General features: G+C 53.6%; 6 protein-coding genes across 6 annotated transcripts; 2 read left to right on the top strand and 4 right to left on the bottom strand.

Annotated features, from left to right (window-relative positions):
- Positions 1 to 923: 923 nt before the first annotated feature.
- On the bottom strand, positions 924 to 4,655 carry AB675_10153 (putative transcriptional regulatory protein; the record flags this gene model as incomplete). The annotated part of the gene is made up of 1 exon (XM_018138905.1): positions 924 to 4,655. One exon carries the CDS (start codon positions 4,653 to 4,655, stop codon positions 924 to 926), a length of 3,732 nt encoding a protein of 1,243 aa, XP_017995167.1.
- Positions 4,656 to 7,620: 2,965 nt separating this feature from the next.
- Positions 7,621 to 8,814, bottom strand: AB675_10154 (uncharacterized protein; the record flags this gene model as incomplete). Its single annotated transcript, XM_018138906.1, has 3 exons — positions 7,621 to 7,727; positions 7,822 to 8,346; positions 8,400 to 8,814. 3 exons carry the CDS (start codon positions 8,812 to 8,814, stop codon positions 7,621 to 7,623), a joined length of 1,047 nt encoding a protein of 348 aa, XP_017995162.1.
- Positions 8,815 to 9,472: 658 nt separating this feature from the next.
- On the top strand, positions 9,473 to 10,339 carry AB675_10155 (tRNA-specific adenosine deaminase 1; the record flags this gene model as incomplete). The annotated part of the gene is made up of 1 exon (XM_018138907.1): positions 9,473 to 10,339. The coding sequence occupies one exon, from the start codon at positions 9,473 to 9,475 to the stop codon at positions 10,337 to 10,339; it is 867 nt and encodes a 288-aa protein (XP_017995171.1).
- A 377-nt stretch (positions 10,340 to 10,716) lies between these two features.
- On the top strand, positions 10,717 to 11,379 carry AB675_10156 (uncharacterized protein; the record flags this gene model as incomplete). Its single annotated transcript, XM_018138908.1, has 1 exon — positions 10,717 to 11,379. One exon carries the CDS (start codon positions 10,717 to 10,719, stop codon positions 11,377 to 11,379), a length of 663 nt encoding a protein of 220 aa, XP_017995132.1.
- Positions 11,380 to 11,831: 452 nt separating this feature from the next.
- On the bottom strand, positions 11,832 to 12,572 carry AB675_10157 (uncharacterized protein; the record flags this gene model as incomplete). Its single annotated transcript, XM_018138909.1, has 1 exon — positions 11,832 to 12,572. One exon carries the CDS (start codon positions 12,570 to 12,572, stop codon positions 11,832 to 11,834), a length of 741 nt encoding a protein of 246 aa, XP_017995163.1.
- A 1,474-nt stretch (positions 12,573 to 14,046) lies between these two features.
- On the bottom strand, positions 14,047 to 15,585 carry AB675_10158 (Succinate-semialdehyde dehydrogenase [NADP(+)]; the record flags this gene model as incomplete). The annotated part of the gene is made up of 2 exons (XM_018138910.1): positions 14,047 to 15,181; positions 15,236 to 15,585. The coding sequence occupies 2 exons, from the start codon at positions 15,583 to 15,585 to the stop codon at positions 14,047 to 14,049; spliced, it is 1,485 nt and encodes a 494-aa protein (XP_017995179.1).
- Positions 15,586 to 15,705: the final 120 nt, after the last annotated feature.

Consider the following 15,705-nt stretch of genomic DNA (forward strand, 5'->3'; position numbering starts at 1 on the left):
AGTATTCATGTCAACCGGTCTCGCCAAAATCATCACATGTCTTCCACCAGACCGGATGACTGTGCACCATATCTACTTAGTAATCATCCGGTCTGGTCAATGTCCATTGCACATGAGACTCGTGCAATTCTACCACACCTCTTCAATCGACCGCAAACAACATATGCCACCCAACGACTGGGAGCAGAGGCTTAGTATGTCGCAGTCAATCCCCTGTACAGTTGGCTACAAGTGGGCGAGGAACTTGGTCTGCTGGGTCAATCTACTCTGCATTGCAATTATATTTCCTACATCAGACGTCGCCACATGGTAGGTGCCTATTGCTTCCCACGACGAGCGTCACCTAGAACCGATTGACACGTCTTTACTTCTACGTCGCCACTGCTGCAAGCAAGAATGAGTTGTTCTGGGACGGTCGAAGCTGATCAGGCTTCGGAACGTGTTGATCATCAAGAGCACACGCGAAGTCCTTCATGTACAAAGCCACAGCGGCGAATGCCGAATTTCTTTGGGTCCTGGGTTTCGCTGGAAGGGGTATTATTGAATATCAAAAAAGTAAATAGTGCCGTCGAGGCATATCCTGGCGTGTATCTCCTCGTCCATGTCGTGTGTATATGCAAAAGATCGACGCCAGAACGCTCCATAAATTGCGAAGGTTGAGTACCACGAGGGATTGTCTCGTGGTAAAATAAGATGGCGGTACGCCGTGCTTTTGTCCTCCTCCTTCCTGCTCTTTCCTCCCTAATCGTGTGTGAGTGTGCGCGTAGGTGTGAAAGCGGAACCAAAGCGTCATTGTAATGTCGAAGATATCCTGGTCTCTTCACGAAGTGCAACATCGGTTCCGCAGGGTCGCCTTCGCAGGCCTTCCCTCAGATGGTGGCTAGCTTTCCCGCTCTGGCTTCTGTGAATCTTCCTCTCTCACTTCAGATGCCGCCACCCTGCTGGCCCAAATCTCCCAACACCGAACTCGTCCCGCTTGGACTAATCCCGAAATCCATCCCATCCAACTGCCCAGCTCCCAACTCTCCAGGCCCAGCTCCCGACCCAGTCCCGAAATTTGGGGGCTCCATGTTGAACGGCATGAAGAACGCCGTGCTTCCCATGCCCATCGATCCTCCGCCGATGCCTTGATAGCCTCCTGACATAGACATCGCAGTGCCATCATTATGACCAAAGCCCATATTCGAGTTCTGCCATGCTTCGCCCTTGCCAGGATCCGCGTTGGGATCCATGCCATCAAGGTTTGGGTCGCCGGGCTGAAAGGGGAAATTGAGAGCATTCGGATCGGTCATGTTACCCCAGTTTGTGCCAGCGTTGCCAAAATCTTCCGGTAGAGACATGCTCCCCGGATCGATGCCCGCATACGCACCGAACACCATTTGTCGATCCAGATTCGAGACCGCGTGATGCGGTATGGTCGTACTCGGGAATGGAGGGAAGTGGAAATTGTGCTGGTTCGGTGAAAAGGTATTGGTCGTTGCACTGCTGGCCGAGTACGGGTCTGCGGAGGAAGGCGGGACGTTGCGGTACAGTGGTGGCGACGAGAGGTCATGTGAGGAGTCTGTAGTTGGTGGAGGCTTGATGCTGCTCGTGTTGGCGAGTGCTGTTGAGAGGGTAAGGTCGGATTGCTGGCGCCGGATCGTCGGTCGTTGCTGGCCAGAGAAAGACTGCGCTTGAGGCTTATTCTGGTCTGCGGGCTGCGACATTGAGCCTTTCCTGCCGCCGCTTGCTGTGCTGGGTTCAGCGACGCTCTTTCCTCTGCGTCGTGCGATCTTCTTGCCCCTTCCAGATTGCTCCTCTGCCTTGCTAGGTGGACTGAGAGTAGCGAAGAACTCCTCCACGCTTTGCAGTTCCGACCGCGCGCTCATGACAGCTTCAGAACCACCGGTCGTTTCTCGTTTGTACTCGAGGTGAGATGTCTCCCATTCCGCCTCCGACACGCCGTGCGGGTACTTGTCGAACCAATCCCCGTACTGGAACATCTGTTTAGCTCCAGGACCGCCGTGCGTTGTTGCTGTCGAGCTAGTGCTGTGCGAAGGTGTGTGGGTGCCGCCTGCGCCGGGGGTCTGCGAACGGCTCGTGCCGTCTGTAGCATTCGCCGCAGTGCCTGAGGATTGTGATCGCAGCAAAGATGTTCCCGTCGAAGCTAGCGAGGAGTACCGAGCGAATGAATCAGCAAATGCCCGATATGTGTCTTTGACGCTCTCTGCCATGTAGTGAAACATGCCCCAGTACCGCTTCATGCGTGTCAGGTATTTGTAGTTGTGCTTGAGGTTGTCTCTGGAGGACGTTTCGAGCGAAGGCAGGCGCGAGAAGATGCCCCAGACGTGCACTGTAGCTGAAGCGTAGGCGCAGTATCCTGCAAAGGGCACTGTCAAGGTATGGCCTGCTGACACGGCAATAAGACTGCTGATATGGCTCGCAGCATCCACGACTGTCTGCGCTGATTGCGTCAGGAACTGCTTCGGCATGCCAGACGCGAGCAGAGGTGTGTGATGCGGCCGCGACGAAGGATAGGTCGGCACAGCGAACCGATGCAGGAACAGTGAGCACTGTGCCAGCATTATGTGCAGCAGAAGGAACTGATTCGCCAGTCTAGAGGAGGCATGCGTCGCGAGGTTAGCCGAGTTGTAGACGAGGTCCGCAGGAAGCGACTGTTTTAACGACGTGATCTGTCGCGCCAATGCCGCAAATTCTGACAATGAGTCCCATATAGGATGCGGGTCCTTCTCTTTCCCTCCAAGATTCAGGTATTTGACAATGCGTTTCCAAAGCACCACACCTCGTACAACGTAAGCGGCAACTCCCATGTTGGACCTGGCTTCAGCTTGCATCGCAGTAAGCTCGTTGGTGGAAGCGACTGCTGCACCTGCCATTGACTTCGTTCGTTGCTGATAATGCGCTGGTAAATCGCCCTCCAGATTCTCCGTCACCCCGGGTATCTCCATCTGGAAGTGCGACTCTTTTATGGGTAGCTGTATCTGAAAGTACTCTTCGCTGAGGAAGCTTGGTCGCTCTGTCCCACTGCTGTTGAAGGTGTCCATCAAGTAACAGGCCCACATCGTTCGTCGACGGATCTCTCGATCGGTAAAGGACAGCTCGGGCGGTACGGTCGTCGAAGGTACGTTGGTATTAGTGTTGGAATTGTCGTTAGGTTTGGATTGTTGAGTATTTTCTGGCAATACTGCAGCATTGTTAGACTTGCTCTTCCCTGCCAGTTGTTCCCTGCCCATCGGTTCTCTTTCCAACTCACGATGCAATTGTAGAGCATAGCCCATTCTCGAAGCCTGCCCGCCAAAGCTCCACGACAGCCCACCTTCGCAGGTGCCAAAGTGGTGGAGACCTAGCATGAGCATGGCAATGAGAATGGTGATGTTGGGCTCGTAATGCCTCCTTTCGATGATCTTCCGAGCAGGCGTTGCCCACTGCTCTCCTCGGAGGAAGGCAGGCTCGGTACTGATTTGCGGATGTGTGCTGAAGCGTGCAGACACAGCACAGAGAGCAAGTATGAGGACAGGAGGTACGGTGCCGGCTTTGAGCTTGCGCAAGAACGATGCCTTGTGCAGGAGCAGGTACGACTGGCCATAGACACAATCGAAGAACACCTCCGCCAGGTGCTCTTGAATGTGCTGCGGAGGGAGTGACTCGCTGCCTTCGATGAACAGCTTGTTCTCTCCTTCACGTTGCCGTCGGAGACCAGTGAGCGGGTCTAGCACTGCGGAGCTCGGCCGATTGCTTGAAGTCCAGGTAGACATCTCAGCTGTGAAGGCCTCTTCTGCTGAGCGTTTCTTGGTGTCGTCGACGGTAGGCGCGCTGGCCTTCTTGTTGCTAGCATTCGCACCCGGGAGTGGAGGCTTAACGCTCGATCGTCCTGTCACTGACATGTCAGGCAGCTCTTCTTTAGGAATGACCTTGATAACACGGTCCTCCATACGCTTCAGGCGTTTGTCGAGCATAGCCATGTAGTCTGTCCGTGGTGCAGCCTTACGTGTCGTGACTTTGTAGACGCAAGGGATGTGAGCACGAATACAATGCCTGCAAGCAGGCTTTTCGCCCGAACATTTGATCTTCTTGCGACGACACGCTATGCAGGCCAGTGGTAGACGTTTTCGCTCCTTGCCGGCCTTTGTCTTGAGCTCGCTCCAAGATGGCCTGTCCTCATCCGATGCCCTCCGTTTCTGCTGGTCATTGTCATTATCAGAGCCATCGTGCATTGCTTCATCAGGATTGCTAACTGCTTGCTGAGCTTTGGACGACCAACCACCCATCGCGCCAGTAGTCATCAAGTCGCCGTCCACAGTGGAATCGATGCTTGCCAGGCTGGTGCGATGCTGTTGAGGCATCTGCGACCGTAGGCTATCGGACATGGATCCCCGACCATGATACCCTTGGCCCATCCGCAGCTCTGGAGGCGCATCGATCCCACTGTTGATGCTGTCGTGAGGACTACCAGCGAAAGGGAAGTTGAAGTCGATATCAGGCGACGACGTGTCGTACGACGACGGACTCGATGTCGCCTGTGCCTGGGCGGTAATGAGAGTATCGATCCGGCGGTTGCGGGCATCCAAAGAAGAAAGATTCTGGCCCGATGAAAACGAATTCTGTCGGCCGTCTCCTGGGAAACTCCCTGACTGACGTGGCGGCGCACTTGTCATAGTCAGGGAGGGGGATTCAGAACAGGTTCAGAGAGAAGTTCGGATCCTGTCCAAACATATTCCTTACACACACATGTGGATATTCATCCGTGATTGGCGAGCAGAACTGAGGTGGGCAAGCAGATAGCCTATAGGGCTGTCTGGAAGTACACCGTAGGTCTCGAATGGTCAATTTCGCAATAGCTGGTCTTGATCCACACGATCTCCGTCAGATCGCCTCTACTGAAGATCGTGTCGTAGTGCTGTAGATGAAAGCGCGCTAGATGAGACGCATGAGATCCTCTTGATGAGCACTAGGCTCGGAATTGAGGTACGGAAAGTTTGTGAAGCGTCCGGCACGAGGAAGCCGTTGAACCAGCGGCGGGTCGAGGTTGGCTACGGCAGGCGAGTGTGATGAGTTGCAGTAGAATGCAAATATGCGAGACAGCTGCAATGCCAGGTTTGTGAGGTGAAGAGAGAGCACTAGCGCCAGAACCCTGGTCACCGATCCGTGAGACCGAAGTCGTATGTCTGGGCAAAGGCAGCCTCGACGGAGGAGTCGCGGTCTAGTCCAGGTCTGCTGTTACTTTACAAAGAATAGGATAAGCAGATTCGAGGAGCTCGTGTGGCAAGTAGCGATCAGGCTAAACCGCTGTAGTGTCGGGACCACATCAAGGCACTGGAAGTTCGATGATGCAGGCGTGAAGGGTGCCCAATAGTAGGGGCGTCGCAGGGTTCGGAGCCTCGGGTTGGGTACTCGAAGTGGGTGAATCCAGCTTACTTTGAAGATCCTCCCGCAGTTACCCAGAACACTTGGAGGAAGCAAGTCTTGAAGTGATACTAGTCTTAGACAGTGACTAGGATCAAGGGCGAGAGATGGTTGGCGTATTTCAACGCCTGAGAGCTGGCAGAAAGGACGGCCGTTGTGACTTCTCGAAAACTGTGTGTGTGTGGATACTCGAGATGAAGAGCTATGCGGGACAAGAACGCAGCAGTTCGACCCCAATCTGGCGTAATCAGCCCCAAGACGCACTTTGTATGCACGTGCTAGGAAACGACGAGATGCGAGATGATGGAAATCTCCTGATGGCTGTCGTACGTGCTTGCCGTTTGTGCCTTTCGTGTTCGAGGCTTAGAGTGGTGTGAGGAATGAGCAAGCACTGGCATGCACTGCAGTGATGACCGGGTCATGTCAGCCCCACGGTGCCCACTCCAATAATCGAGGGGAAAAGGCCTGCGCACCAATCATTAAATCGCCTACCTCGTCGCCAGTCGAAACTCGTTCAGATCAATCACTCTCCAATACCCTTGCCATGTCCACTTTGCGCATCTAACAATCTTCTCTAGACCTTCTCGAAGGCAACGAATCTCCGATATGGTCCACTGCAAAAGCACAAGCCGAGACTATTGTTATGGAGCCCGGCCGTTGAGCAGATACAGATACAGCAGTCTAAAGTGTATGCCAACGTCCCTTCAACTCATGCCATCAACAATGAGGTCTGAAGCTGCGCCGAGAACGGAGCAGAGATCTGAAGATCAGCGCGTTTCAGTTGGAGACATACATCGGCAATGTACCATGATTCAACGAGAAGATCTCTGCACATCATTACACACCAGTCAAAAGTGACAGCTATTTTTGCTTTGATCGACAGACAATCGCATGATTTTTCGTGTTGAATACCCATCTGCTGCGCTTTCCTACTGACGCAAGGATGACACGCCGGGTAGCCCCGATGGCAGTTTCCGTCAAGATCATGCAGCAGACCTTGTGCCAGGAACTGTCATGTCGGGATGTTCGATAGGCCAATCTGTTCGAGAGCGACGGCTGCTAAGACTACTATGGCTACAAGTCCTGAGGCACGGCCAACGGTGAGCCCGTTGGATTTCCAATTCCTGGAACGCGTTCGGACAGAAAGGCAAACAAACCCTGACACGCCACAAAAGCTTCCGCTGAGCCGGCCAGTTTGTCGATCATGGGCAGCTTGTCTCATCTCGCTAAATTGACCAATTCGCATCGTTCTTGCAGATACAAGAGTTCTCTCGATATCGGGTGCCCGACATTTGTACCCGCGCCGCGATATCGGCCCCACATCAGCCCCACTACTCGCGGTGCTGAGTCACGTGTCTTCGAACGACAGTCGTTAAATTTGGCCGCGTGAATGAAACACTTGTGTTTTACTAATTGCTATGGCTTTCACTCCCAGCACGCTTGTTGCGGCCTCTGAATATGAAGTCGTGCCTATAGCATGTCCGTTGGCGCCGTTGAACAAAGTTCACCCGACACAGCCGACGTCGTTCATCGGCGAGCGGATGCACTAGATGCCCGTCCTCGCTTCTTTCCTCGCGACGACAATCTGAAGATTTCAAGGCCAAGGGGTTCATTTTCGGTGCGATTGCGTCACCTTGTGTCGCAGAATGTCAAATTCGTTATGTACACGCAGCTTCGGGCGCCGTAAGGAGGAAGCACTGCCCGGATAGTATCAGGACGCTGATGTAGCGAAATTGCCATTCTGCAGCGTCACTTCCTTCTAGCTTCCTTCCAGAAGGCTCCAGCGATTCTTCAGAGACATCGTGTGTGCTTCTAATTTCAGTCGACAGGGTGGTAAGCTGCTGCCTTGTCGTCAGAGAACAAGGGCATGGACTCTGCCTTGCTGAACGCCGTTGGACGCGGGGCTTGCACTGACAAAACGGTCGTTTGACCCAGAAAGGCTTACGCAGCCGAAAGTGCAAATTGTGACGCTGAAAGTAGCATCATCTTCCTCTGCTTAACACCGTCGGAATGCTAAGATTTCCATCCAAGAAGGTGGTTGACCAAGTCTACCTCCCATAGCGCGCGCAAAGGGTATCCAGAATCACCGGACTCCAGTGTATGCTTTTGTCCATCGATCAATCTCGGGACCTAGTGGTCGCGAGCATGATAAAGACGTTTTCGGGCAAGTTGCCAGATGGCAGCAAGCTGTCGTTCGCTCACATGATTTTCGGAGTATCAGTGATCTGCTGGCTTGCTGACCCAGTCCAGGACGATTGTCACCAGGCTGTAACCGAGTGCCCAGATGCCAGCATAACCGACAGCGCCTCGGAGGCTGATACCCTCTAGTGTGAAGAGAGCCTGAGCTACCACCTCGCGAAAGCCAAAGAGCCTAGGACGGCCAAACGTGACAGAAGGACCTTTTGCCTAGAAGAGTACCATCCCATAGGTTCCACTTGAGATGCTCGACGAAGCCAGCAGACTGTGTATCGAGTTCATTGACCGGAACAGCAGGTACTGAAGTGCTCGGCGCAAATAAGAAGGAGCGGAACGCGACGCCTGCTGGTAGGAGCGACAAGACCAGGATGGGTAGCTGAGCTGCGCCCCTATGCGCGGGCTCGAGCGTAGAGATGTAGGTGAATTCCCTAATAAGAAAGGTCGGCAGATAGGTCTCGAAACTGAGCTCCAGGAACACAGCAAGGATGGCTGCTCCCAATATCGACGTGTATGTGGCTGTGTATGGATCCGTCAGGATGGCTCGGTTGCGCAGAGAGAACTTTGTGGATTTGTCGCCTGGATGATGTGCTGGTGCGATCGAGCGGAGTAGGTAGAAGGGCACCGCGGACGAGATGACACTGGTCGCGATCTCAATGGCCATGACTTGTGGCTTGATCTTGTAGAAAAGGAACTGGAGGATCGCGATTGGGGTAGCGCTGAGTACCGTCAAGGATGCAACATCGTATGCTGATTGCAGTCAGTCATGCCCAGGTCTAGGAAGCAAATGCCAATCAACGTACCATCAAAGCCTCCGAACCAGTAGACCGCCAATGTCAAGATGCGCCAGCCTATGACAGCCAGAGTGTATGGATTTTCTTCGGGATTCTTTGAGAAGGCGCCGAGCTGACCACTTCCCAATGACGTGTATGTCGCCAGCACGTAGCGCACTACACCACTCAGGAGCATGTTGCTGAGGACCGCGATTATAAATTTGAGCGGCGCAGCTTCCACGACATCCTGGTGCGGTCTCGTAGTTAGAGCTTGCGCGAGTTTGCCAGGCGATCCTGGTTGACTCGCTGTAGACCGTGTGCGCTTGTGGCGGGCCGCGACTGGCGACGGCGACTTAGAAGCTGATACCGGTGCAGGCGGGAGCCCATTGACTTCGGCGACAGCGCTTGACACGCTCGCCGATTGTTGACGAGCTCGTCGCGGCATCGTGCTAGAGCCAGACGCGTTGTTTGACGTGATCGGATGAGAAATGTGCGGAGTATGATCAGGATGAACCGTGTTGGTTGCGAGTTCTAATAAGTCGTCGAACATGGATGCAAGAAACAGGGATGCTGCCTGTGCGCCCGGCAAATGATATCGCTATCTCAAGTGTTGTTGTGATGGGCAGCAAAGTTGGGCAAGTGAACTCGCGCTAGTCAGACTGACGCGCGACGTCATCAGCGCCAACCTTTCAGCTACAACCAAAATTCTATCAGAACCTCACTCTTGGCAGGACTCGCTCGTCCGTCCGTCTATGGTTGATCTGAGTGACTCGATAGCTCAATGCGTTCTGGATTGCTTCAATGCACTGCCTGCCAAATGCAAGCCGCGTGTCCACGCAGATGGTCGCAGAGAATGGACGCCACTGTCGGGAGTGGTCGTGGTGAGGCCAAGTGAGACCGGACTAGTCAATGAGTGCGTCTCATTAGCCACCGGAACCAAATGTCTTCCATCGAGCATGATCTCGCAATGCAATGGACAACTTCTACACGACTCTCACGCTGAAGTGATAGCCTTGCGTGGTTTCAACAGATGGCTGCTACAGGAGCTCCAGTTCGCCCTTGACCACCCATCTCACGTGTCGCCGTACATCTGTCGAAATACCATGGTCGAATGCGAACCTGGCCAGCGGCCTTTCAGACTAGTAGACGACTTGTCCATGCATTTCTTCACATCCGAAGCTCCTTGTGGCGATGCGTCTATGGACCTGCTAATGAGGTCTAAAGCTCCGGAAGACGCAATACCATGGGATACACCTAACGCAATTGAGGGCGATGTGGAAGCGCCATCATTGCCAGGGCGAGCCAACTTCGGACTGTTAGGAGCACTTCGCCGGAAGCCGGCTCGTGCAGATGCCGAGCCCAGTCTTTCCAAGTCGTGCTCTGATAAGCTGACTATCAAGCAAGTCACAAGTGTGTTATCGTTTCCCACTGACATGTTCTTCGAGAGATCGCCAAGTGCATTCATCAAGACCTTGATCGTTCCATACGAGCAATTCCACGAGGAAAGTTACAAGCGGGCATTCTCACCAACGGGTCGTGCGAAATTCGAAAACATCAAAGGGACCACGTATTTCGATGTCCACCAATTGCCACCTTACTTCAATGACTTCTCATTCCGGAAAGAAGCTGGATCACGAAAGGCCAGCAATATTTCCACCCTGTGGATCAAGGGGCCAGGTGATGCTGGTCGATCGCAAACCGAGATTCTGCTCAACGGCGTCAAGCAAGGCTACAAGCAAACAAGCGACGACACTCGGAAGCAAAGTCTGATATGCAGGAAGCAGATGGCAGAGCTCGGTCGTGCGATTCAGGAAAAGCTGGGTCCGGATGATTCAGTGAGGCTTCGGACTTCATACTGCTCGGTAAAGGACTCGGAGATCAGACGAGACATCATAAGCCGCAAGGATGCCGCGAGACTAGTCCTTGGCACATGGATCAGAAACACAGGCGATGAGGCGTGGTCCATATGATGCGCACATCAGCAGTTTCCTGAGGGCAAACGGCGCTTTCAATGAAACAAAAGCTTCAATCCTCAATGAATCCACAGTCCCGCTGTGTTTCTGGCGAGGCTGCTCGACTGAGTAATGGAAGACTCGAGCTCAGCTAACCATGCAACCACTTACCAAGCAATCAGCACAATGCCGTTCGTGGTATTTCTTTGTCTTTGCGTACACAACACAAAGCCTTGCGTGATGCCGGGAAATTCCGAAACAACAGCTGAGTGGTCACGAGCAACTCCCGCCTCTTTGTCTGCCATGTTCAAAGCGCCGTCCTCATTTCCGCAGCAGTGATCCGTGCGTTTCTCCCGACTCTGCTTAACTCCACATCAAACTATTCCAATCCAATGATGTATTTCAAGCCAGTCTACAAGACCAAGATGTGCAATTCACAACTAGCCCTTCTCACGGGCTTATTGGCACTGCTAATCTCGATGCCTAGCGCCTCCGCTGCTTCGAATGCCATCGTCATCAACCAATGTGGCGCACCGATTTATGTCGCCTCCGTGAAGAACAACAACAACGCCCAGCCCTGGGCTCTCCCCGCTGGCCAACGCTACACCGAACCCCTGCTCGTCAAGTCCAGCGGCGTCAGCATCAAAGTCCAAGCCAGCCCCGGCGGCAAAGTAGCCCAATTCGAATTCACTCTCGCGTCCGACGGCAAGGTATACTACGACATCTCCAATATCGACGGCAACCCGTTCGCGGCTCATGGCGTAAGTCTTGTTCCCTCGGTGAAGTCCTCTGTGGCCAACCCGACTTGTGTGGCGGTTGATTGTCCTCCAGGTGCGAGGTGTGATGCGGCGTATAACCTGCCGGATGATGTGAGGACGAAGGTTTGTCCGGGGATGACGGATTTGGTGTTTACGTTGTGCACGAAGAGTCCGCTTGGTGGTGGGGGTGGAGCTACTGCTGGGAGTGCACCCGCGCCAGCGGCCAGTACGGTGAGCAAGAGCACGGTGAGTAAGAGTAAGAGTAAGAGCAGGATCCAGCGGAGGGTGGAGGTTGAGTAGGTTTGATGGGTGAAGGTAAGCTGTTTTGCTTCTTGAGATAGCTTTTTTGTTACGAGTCATGAATCAAGACCATATTGATGTTTTGTTATGCGTGCAGTCGCGCCTGGCGTCTGACTTACTGAAATGCACGGGTTGGGCTATGTGCTGGGGAGGACGATGAGGACCAAGACATGGTATATGCCTTACATGCTTCTATTGCGCCAGGAGCGCGACGGACGAGGGAGTTTTCCGACGTCCATTGTGACGGACATGAAGTCGTGTGATCGAAATATTGACACCATATGTGGTGAGTAGTATATTGCAGAAATCCATACGAACCAGCCAAATGATCGCCCAACCCAAGCAGACTCCTTGCAATCGTGTCCCTGAGCTGCACCTCGTCCCATTGATGTTCGCATCCCTTTGGCGAGGCTGAAATGGAAAGCCAGCGACGCGCTTGTCACAGATGATACCTAAGCTTTGAACCCCAACCCTTGACGACCTCGAGTCCCTGCGGCGATGTCAGCACCTGCCGCCTGACGATCACCAGTCGCTAAGTCTGAGAGTAGGTTACCTTCACTTGAGTCGGTAGAAGCGCGGCCCGTACCACGATCATTGCCGAACCCTTGATTGTTGTTGTTCGAGCCTCTGCCGGACCCTTGGTTGTTGTTGTTGTTTCGTTGGCCAGCCGGGCCGGCATTATTGACGACTTGAGTATCGATGATCATGGTCCCGCGGTTCCACTGGATAGTGCCGAACATGCGATCCATCTCTGCCAGCCCGGGGGCGCTGTTGTAAGCCTCGATGGCATCACCACAGACCTGTGGGCAGTTGGCTATTTCGATGAAGCCAGGACGGCTGGTTGTTATCGCTTTTCCGCTACCTTGGATGTACGCCGCACACAGATTCAACGACTCCCAGAGGGATGTGGCGCCGTTGTTGGAGGGCTGTACAGCGGTGTTGAACTGACGTCTTTCGTGTTCAGTGGCGTTGACTTGACGTTTGTTGTTGTTGTTGTTGATATCATTGGCAAGAGCGCCGGCTGCGATGCCGACACCGGCGACCGCAGCTCCTGCTCCCACAGCGCCAGATACGGCGCTGATGCTAGCAGCTGCAGCTGCTGGTATGGCAAGGAGCGGGGCGGGACACGGCTGCGCGAAAAGGAGTAGGCCGATTGCGGCTGCAGTGGTGATGGTTGTGTACGAAGGAGACATTGTGGCAGGACTGATAAAGGGAGGCTTCACGAGCGTGTGGTAACAAGTAAGAGAGAAGAAAAGAAAATTGTTCGCGAACTCCGAGCAACTGGTATGTTTAACGAGCCTGGGAGAGATTGAGTCTGAGGACTCGCCTTATGTAGCGCGCCTCTCCCTACTGCACTTGGCTGCACTTACCCATGTGTATGCTCATGGAGGATTTTCCGTGATAGGGTTGGGCCCTGTGCCGGTCAGCATCTCATCCTTGAACAAAACGAATTCCTTGGCTCGGGGTATAGACGTGGAGGACCTGCTGCAAGTAAGCTGTGCTATTTCGATGCTGGCATTACGAATGATCGGGCGCGAGGCGTGCTGTTGTTAGTTTGGGCCTTTTGGTTCGAGCCTAACTAAACTTAGCCTGCGACTGAGTGTGCCCAGCTGATACTCACTGAGCCTTTGGGGCCAGAACTGATATTGAATGCGGATCACGCCGTCGTAATTTTGCCCTACCTCGTCAACAGGATGAAAAGCACTACCCATTCCTGATGGGGGCTGAGATTGCACGGTCGGTGAAGTGAAGCGTTCATACTCATCATGTGGTCAGCATAATACCGTCTGCAATCTGTGACTGCAGAGTCGCTAGAACCCCGGTTGTCTTGCGAAGATGGCTGAATCCCTGGTGCATCGTTCTTGAGCCTTCTACATCGCTAGTGGCATATCTTGATCTGGAAGGACAGAGACATTGTCGATCCGATGTCAGCATGACCATGGCATACTCGCATAAAGGGCAGTGTATTGAAGGTCAAGCCGTTCTCTCCGCACTGCGAGACGTTTGCAGTGGACATTGAATGAAAATACCATGACCAGTGTCATGACAAGGTGCTCCTGGAGGCCCTCTCTGGTATTCTGGAGTATGCGAAGCCCGATGTACCGAGATCTCGCCATCGACCTGTAGCTGAAGTGAAAGCATTAATGCACTCGACATTCCCGCTTAGATCGGGCTTCTCCTCGCAAGTAGAGATTGGCAAGGCACGCTTGATGGCAGGCTCCGGCTCCTGTGGAGTTGCGAATACACTCTTTGATCAGGCAGAACACGGCGTAAGTTAGGGCGTACAGCGTAGATCCTCTGTGACGGGTTACACTGATGAGAACAAGACCGTTGGTCGTTCAACTTTTTGATTTGATCGGGCTTGGCAGTCAGAGCTTGGCACCTTGGCACAAGGCAGCGGGCTGTACTAGGTAGTCGTTGGTGGTGGCTTGCCAATGTCAGGCCTGCTACATACGAGATTTGATATCGCATACAGTCACACCGTACTGTACGGTATATTCGAGACGAATACGTTTAGCCTGACCTGATGGCGGTGTGAGGAAGCACGCGAGTTCGACCCGGTCCACCTGTGCTAGAGCCCCTTATCGCCCGTCCTCATGCAGCGCATGTGTCAACCCCTACATGTCAAGTTCTCGCTGTAGCAAGATCGAAGAAGCTTGAAAGCTCTCATATTGCTCCGGTCACGACTGTCTTCATGGTAAGGTAATCATCGAGCCCATATTTGCTGCCCTCACGACCGAATCCAGAGTGTTTGACACCTCCAAATGGGATAGGTGCGTCTGAGACGACACCACTGTTGATGGCCACCATACCAGTCTCGAGCCTCTCCGACATTCTGTACGACCGACCAAGATCTGATGTCATGACATACGCTGCCAATCCAACATCGATGGCGTTCGCTCTCGCGATCACCTCGTCCTCCGTTGAGAACATTACAAGAGGTGCCACCGGACCAAAGATCTCCTCCTTAGTGATTGCCATCGTGTCGTCGACGCCACCTAGCACGGTGAGCTCATGGAAATTCTTACCCATAGATGGAAGTCTATTGCCACCGAGCAGCACTTTGGCCCCTTTGGCAACTGCGTCCTCGATCAGCGATTCGACCTTGCCTAGACCGTTCGTCAACGGGCCGTGAGTCACGGAGCCATCGGTACTCGCCAGTGTATCGCCCACTCGGAATTTGCTGACTTCCTCAACGAGCCTCTGACTAAACTTTTTGTAGATGCCATCTTGAACGAAAATTCGATTCGCAGAGACACACGTTTGTCCAGTGACTTTGAACTTGGCGATCAGCAGGCTGGAGATCGCAGTCTCGAGATCGGCGTCGTCGAACACGATGAATGCTGCGTTGCCGCCGAGCTCCAAGCTTAGCTTCTTCAGCGTTGACGCTGACTGTTTGTACAGGATCTTGCCAACCCTGGTCGAGCCAGTGAACGAGATCTTCTTGACGATATCAGACTCACACATCGCAAGTCCCAGCTCGGGTGTGTTCTTGGAAGCAGTCACGATATTGAGCACTCCTTTCGGCAAGCCAGCTCTCTCAGCGATCACAGCAAGGGCATTCGAGGAGAATGGCGTGAGTCCATCTGACTTGAGGACTATTGTGCACCCAGCGGCGAGAGCAGCAGATATCTTGCGCGCGCCCATGGCCAGTGGAAAGTTCCAGGGAGTGATCATACCGCATACGCCGACTGCTTCTTTGATGATGCGGGTCCGGAAGCCAGGGTTGCTGTTTTCAATCACATCGCCGTAGATTCGACTTGCCTCTTCGGAGTACCACTCGAAGAAGTTCGCCGACAGTCTATTGATCAGATGTTAGCAATCGAGTGGCGTGATTTGATGAAAGATGACTTACAGCACCTCTCCAATTGCATCGGCCTTTGCTTTGCCATTCTCGGCGGAGATGATGGTTGCCAGATCATGCTGATGTTCCACCAGAAGCTCGTAGATCTTGTGTAGTACTCGAGCTCGCTGTCTTCCAGGTCGACGTTTCCAGCTCTCCAGTGCTCGAGATGCGGCCTTTATGGCATCGTTGAGATCATCGAGGCCTGACTCCGGCAGGGACCCGATGACTGCATCGGACGCTGGGTTGGTGACTTCGAAGGTCTGCCCCGACTTCGATGAAACCCAGCTGCCGTCAACGTATGTCCTGTCGAGGACAAGGAGACCAGGGTCCTTCAGGAGTGCTGAGAGCGCCGATGTCATTGTAGGCGACCCGAGAGCTCTCCAGATTCCGGTGCGAAGCTCGAGTGCCCTTCAAGTGTTGTCAGAGCGCCCTTCAAGGATTATTCGAGTGCCTTTCGAGAATTATCTGAGTGCCCTTCA

This window comes from Cyphellophora attinorum (genome assembly GCF_001299255.1).
Source record: "Cyphellophora attinorum strain CBS 131958 chromosome Unknown Contig43, whole genome shotgun sequence".
Lineage (NCBI taxonomy): Eukaryota > Fungi > Ascomycota > Eurotiomycetes > Chaetothyriales > Cyphellophoraceae > Cyphellophora > Cyphellophora attinorum.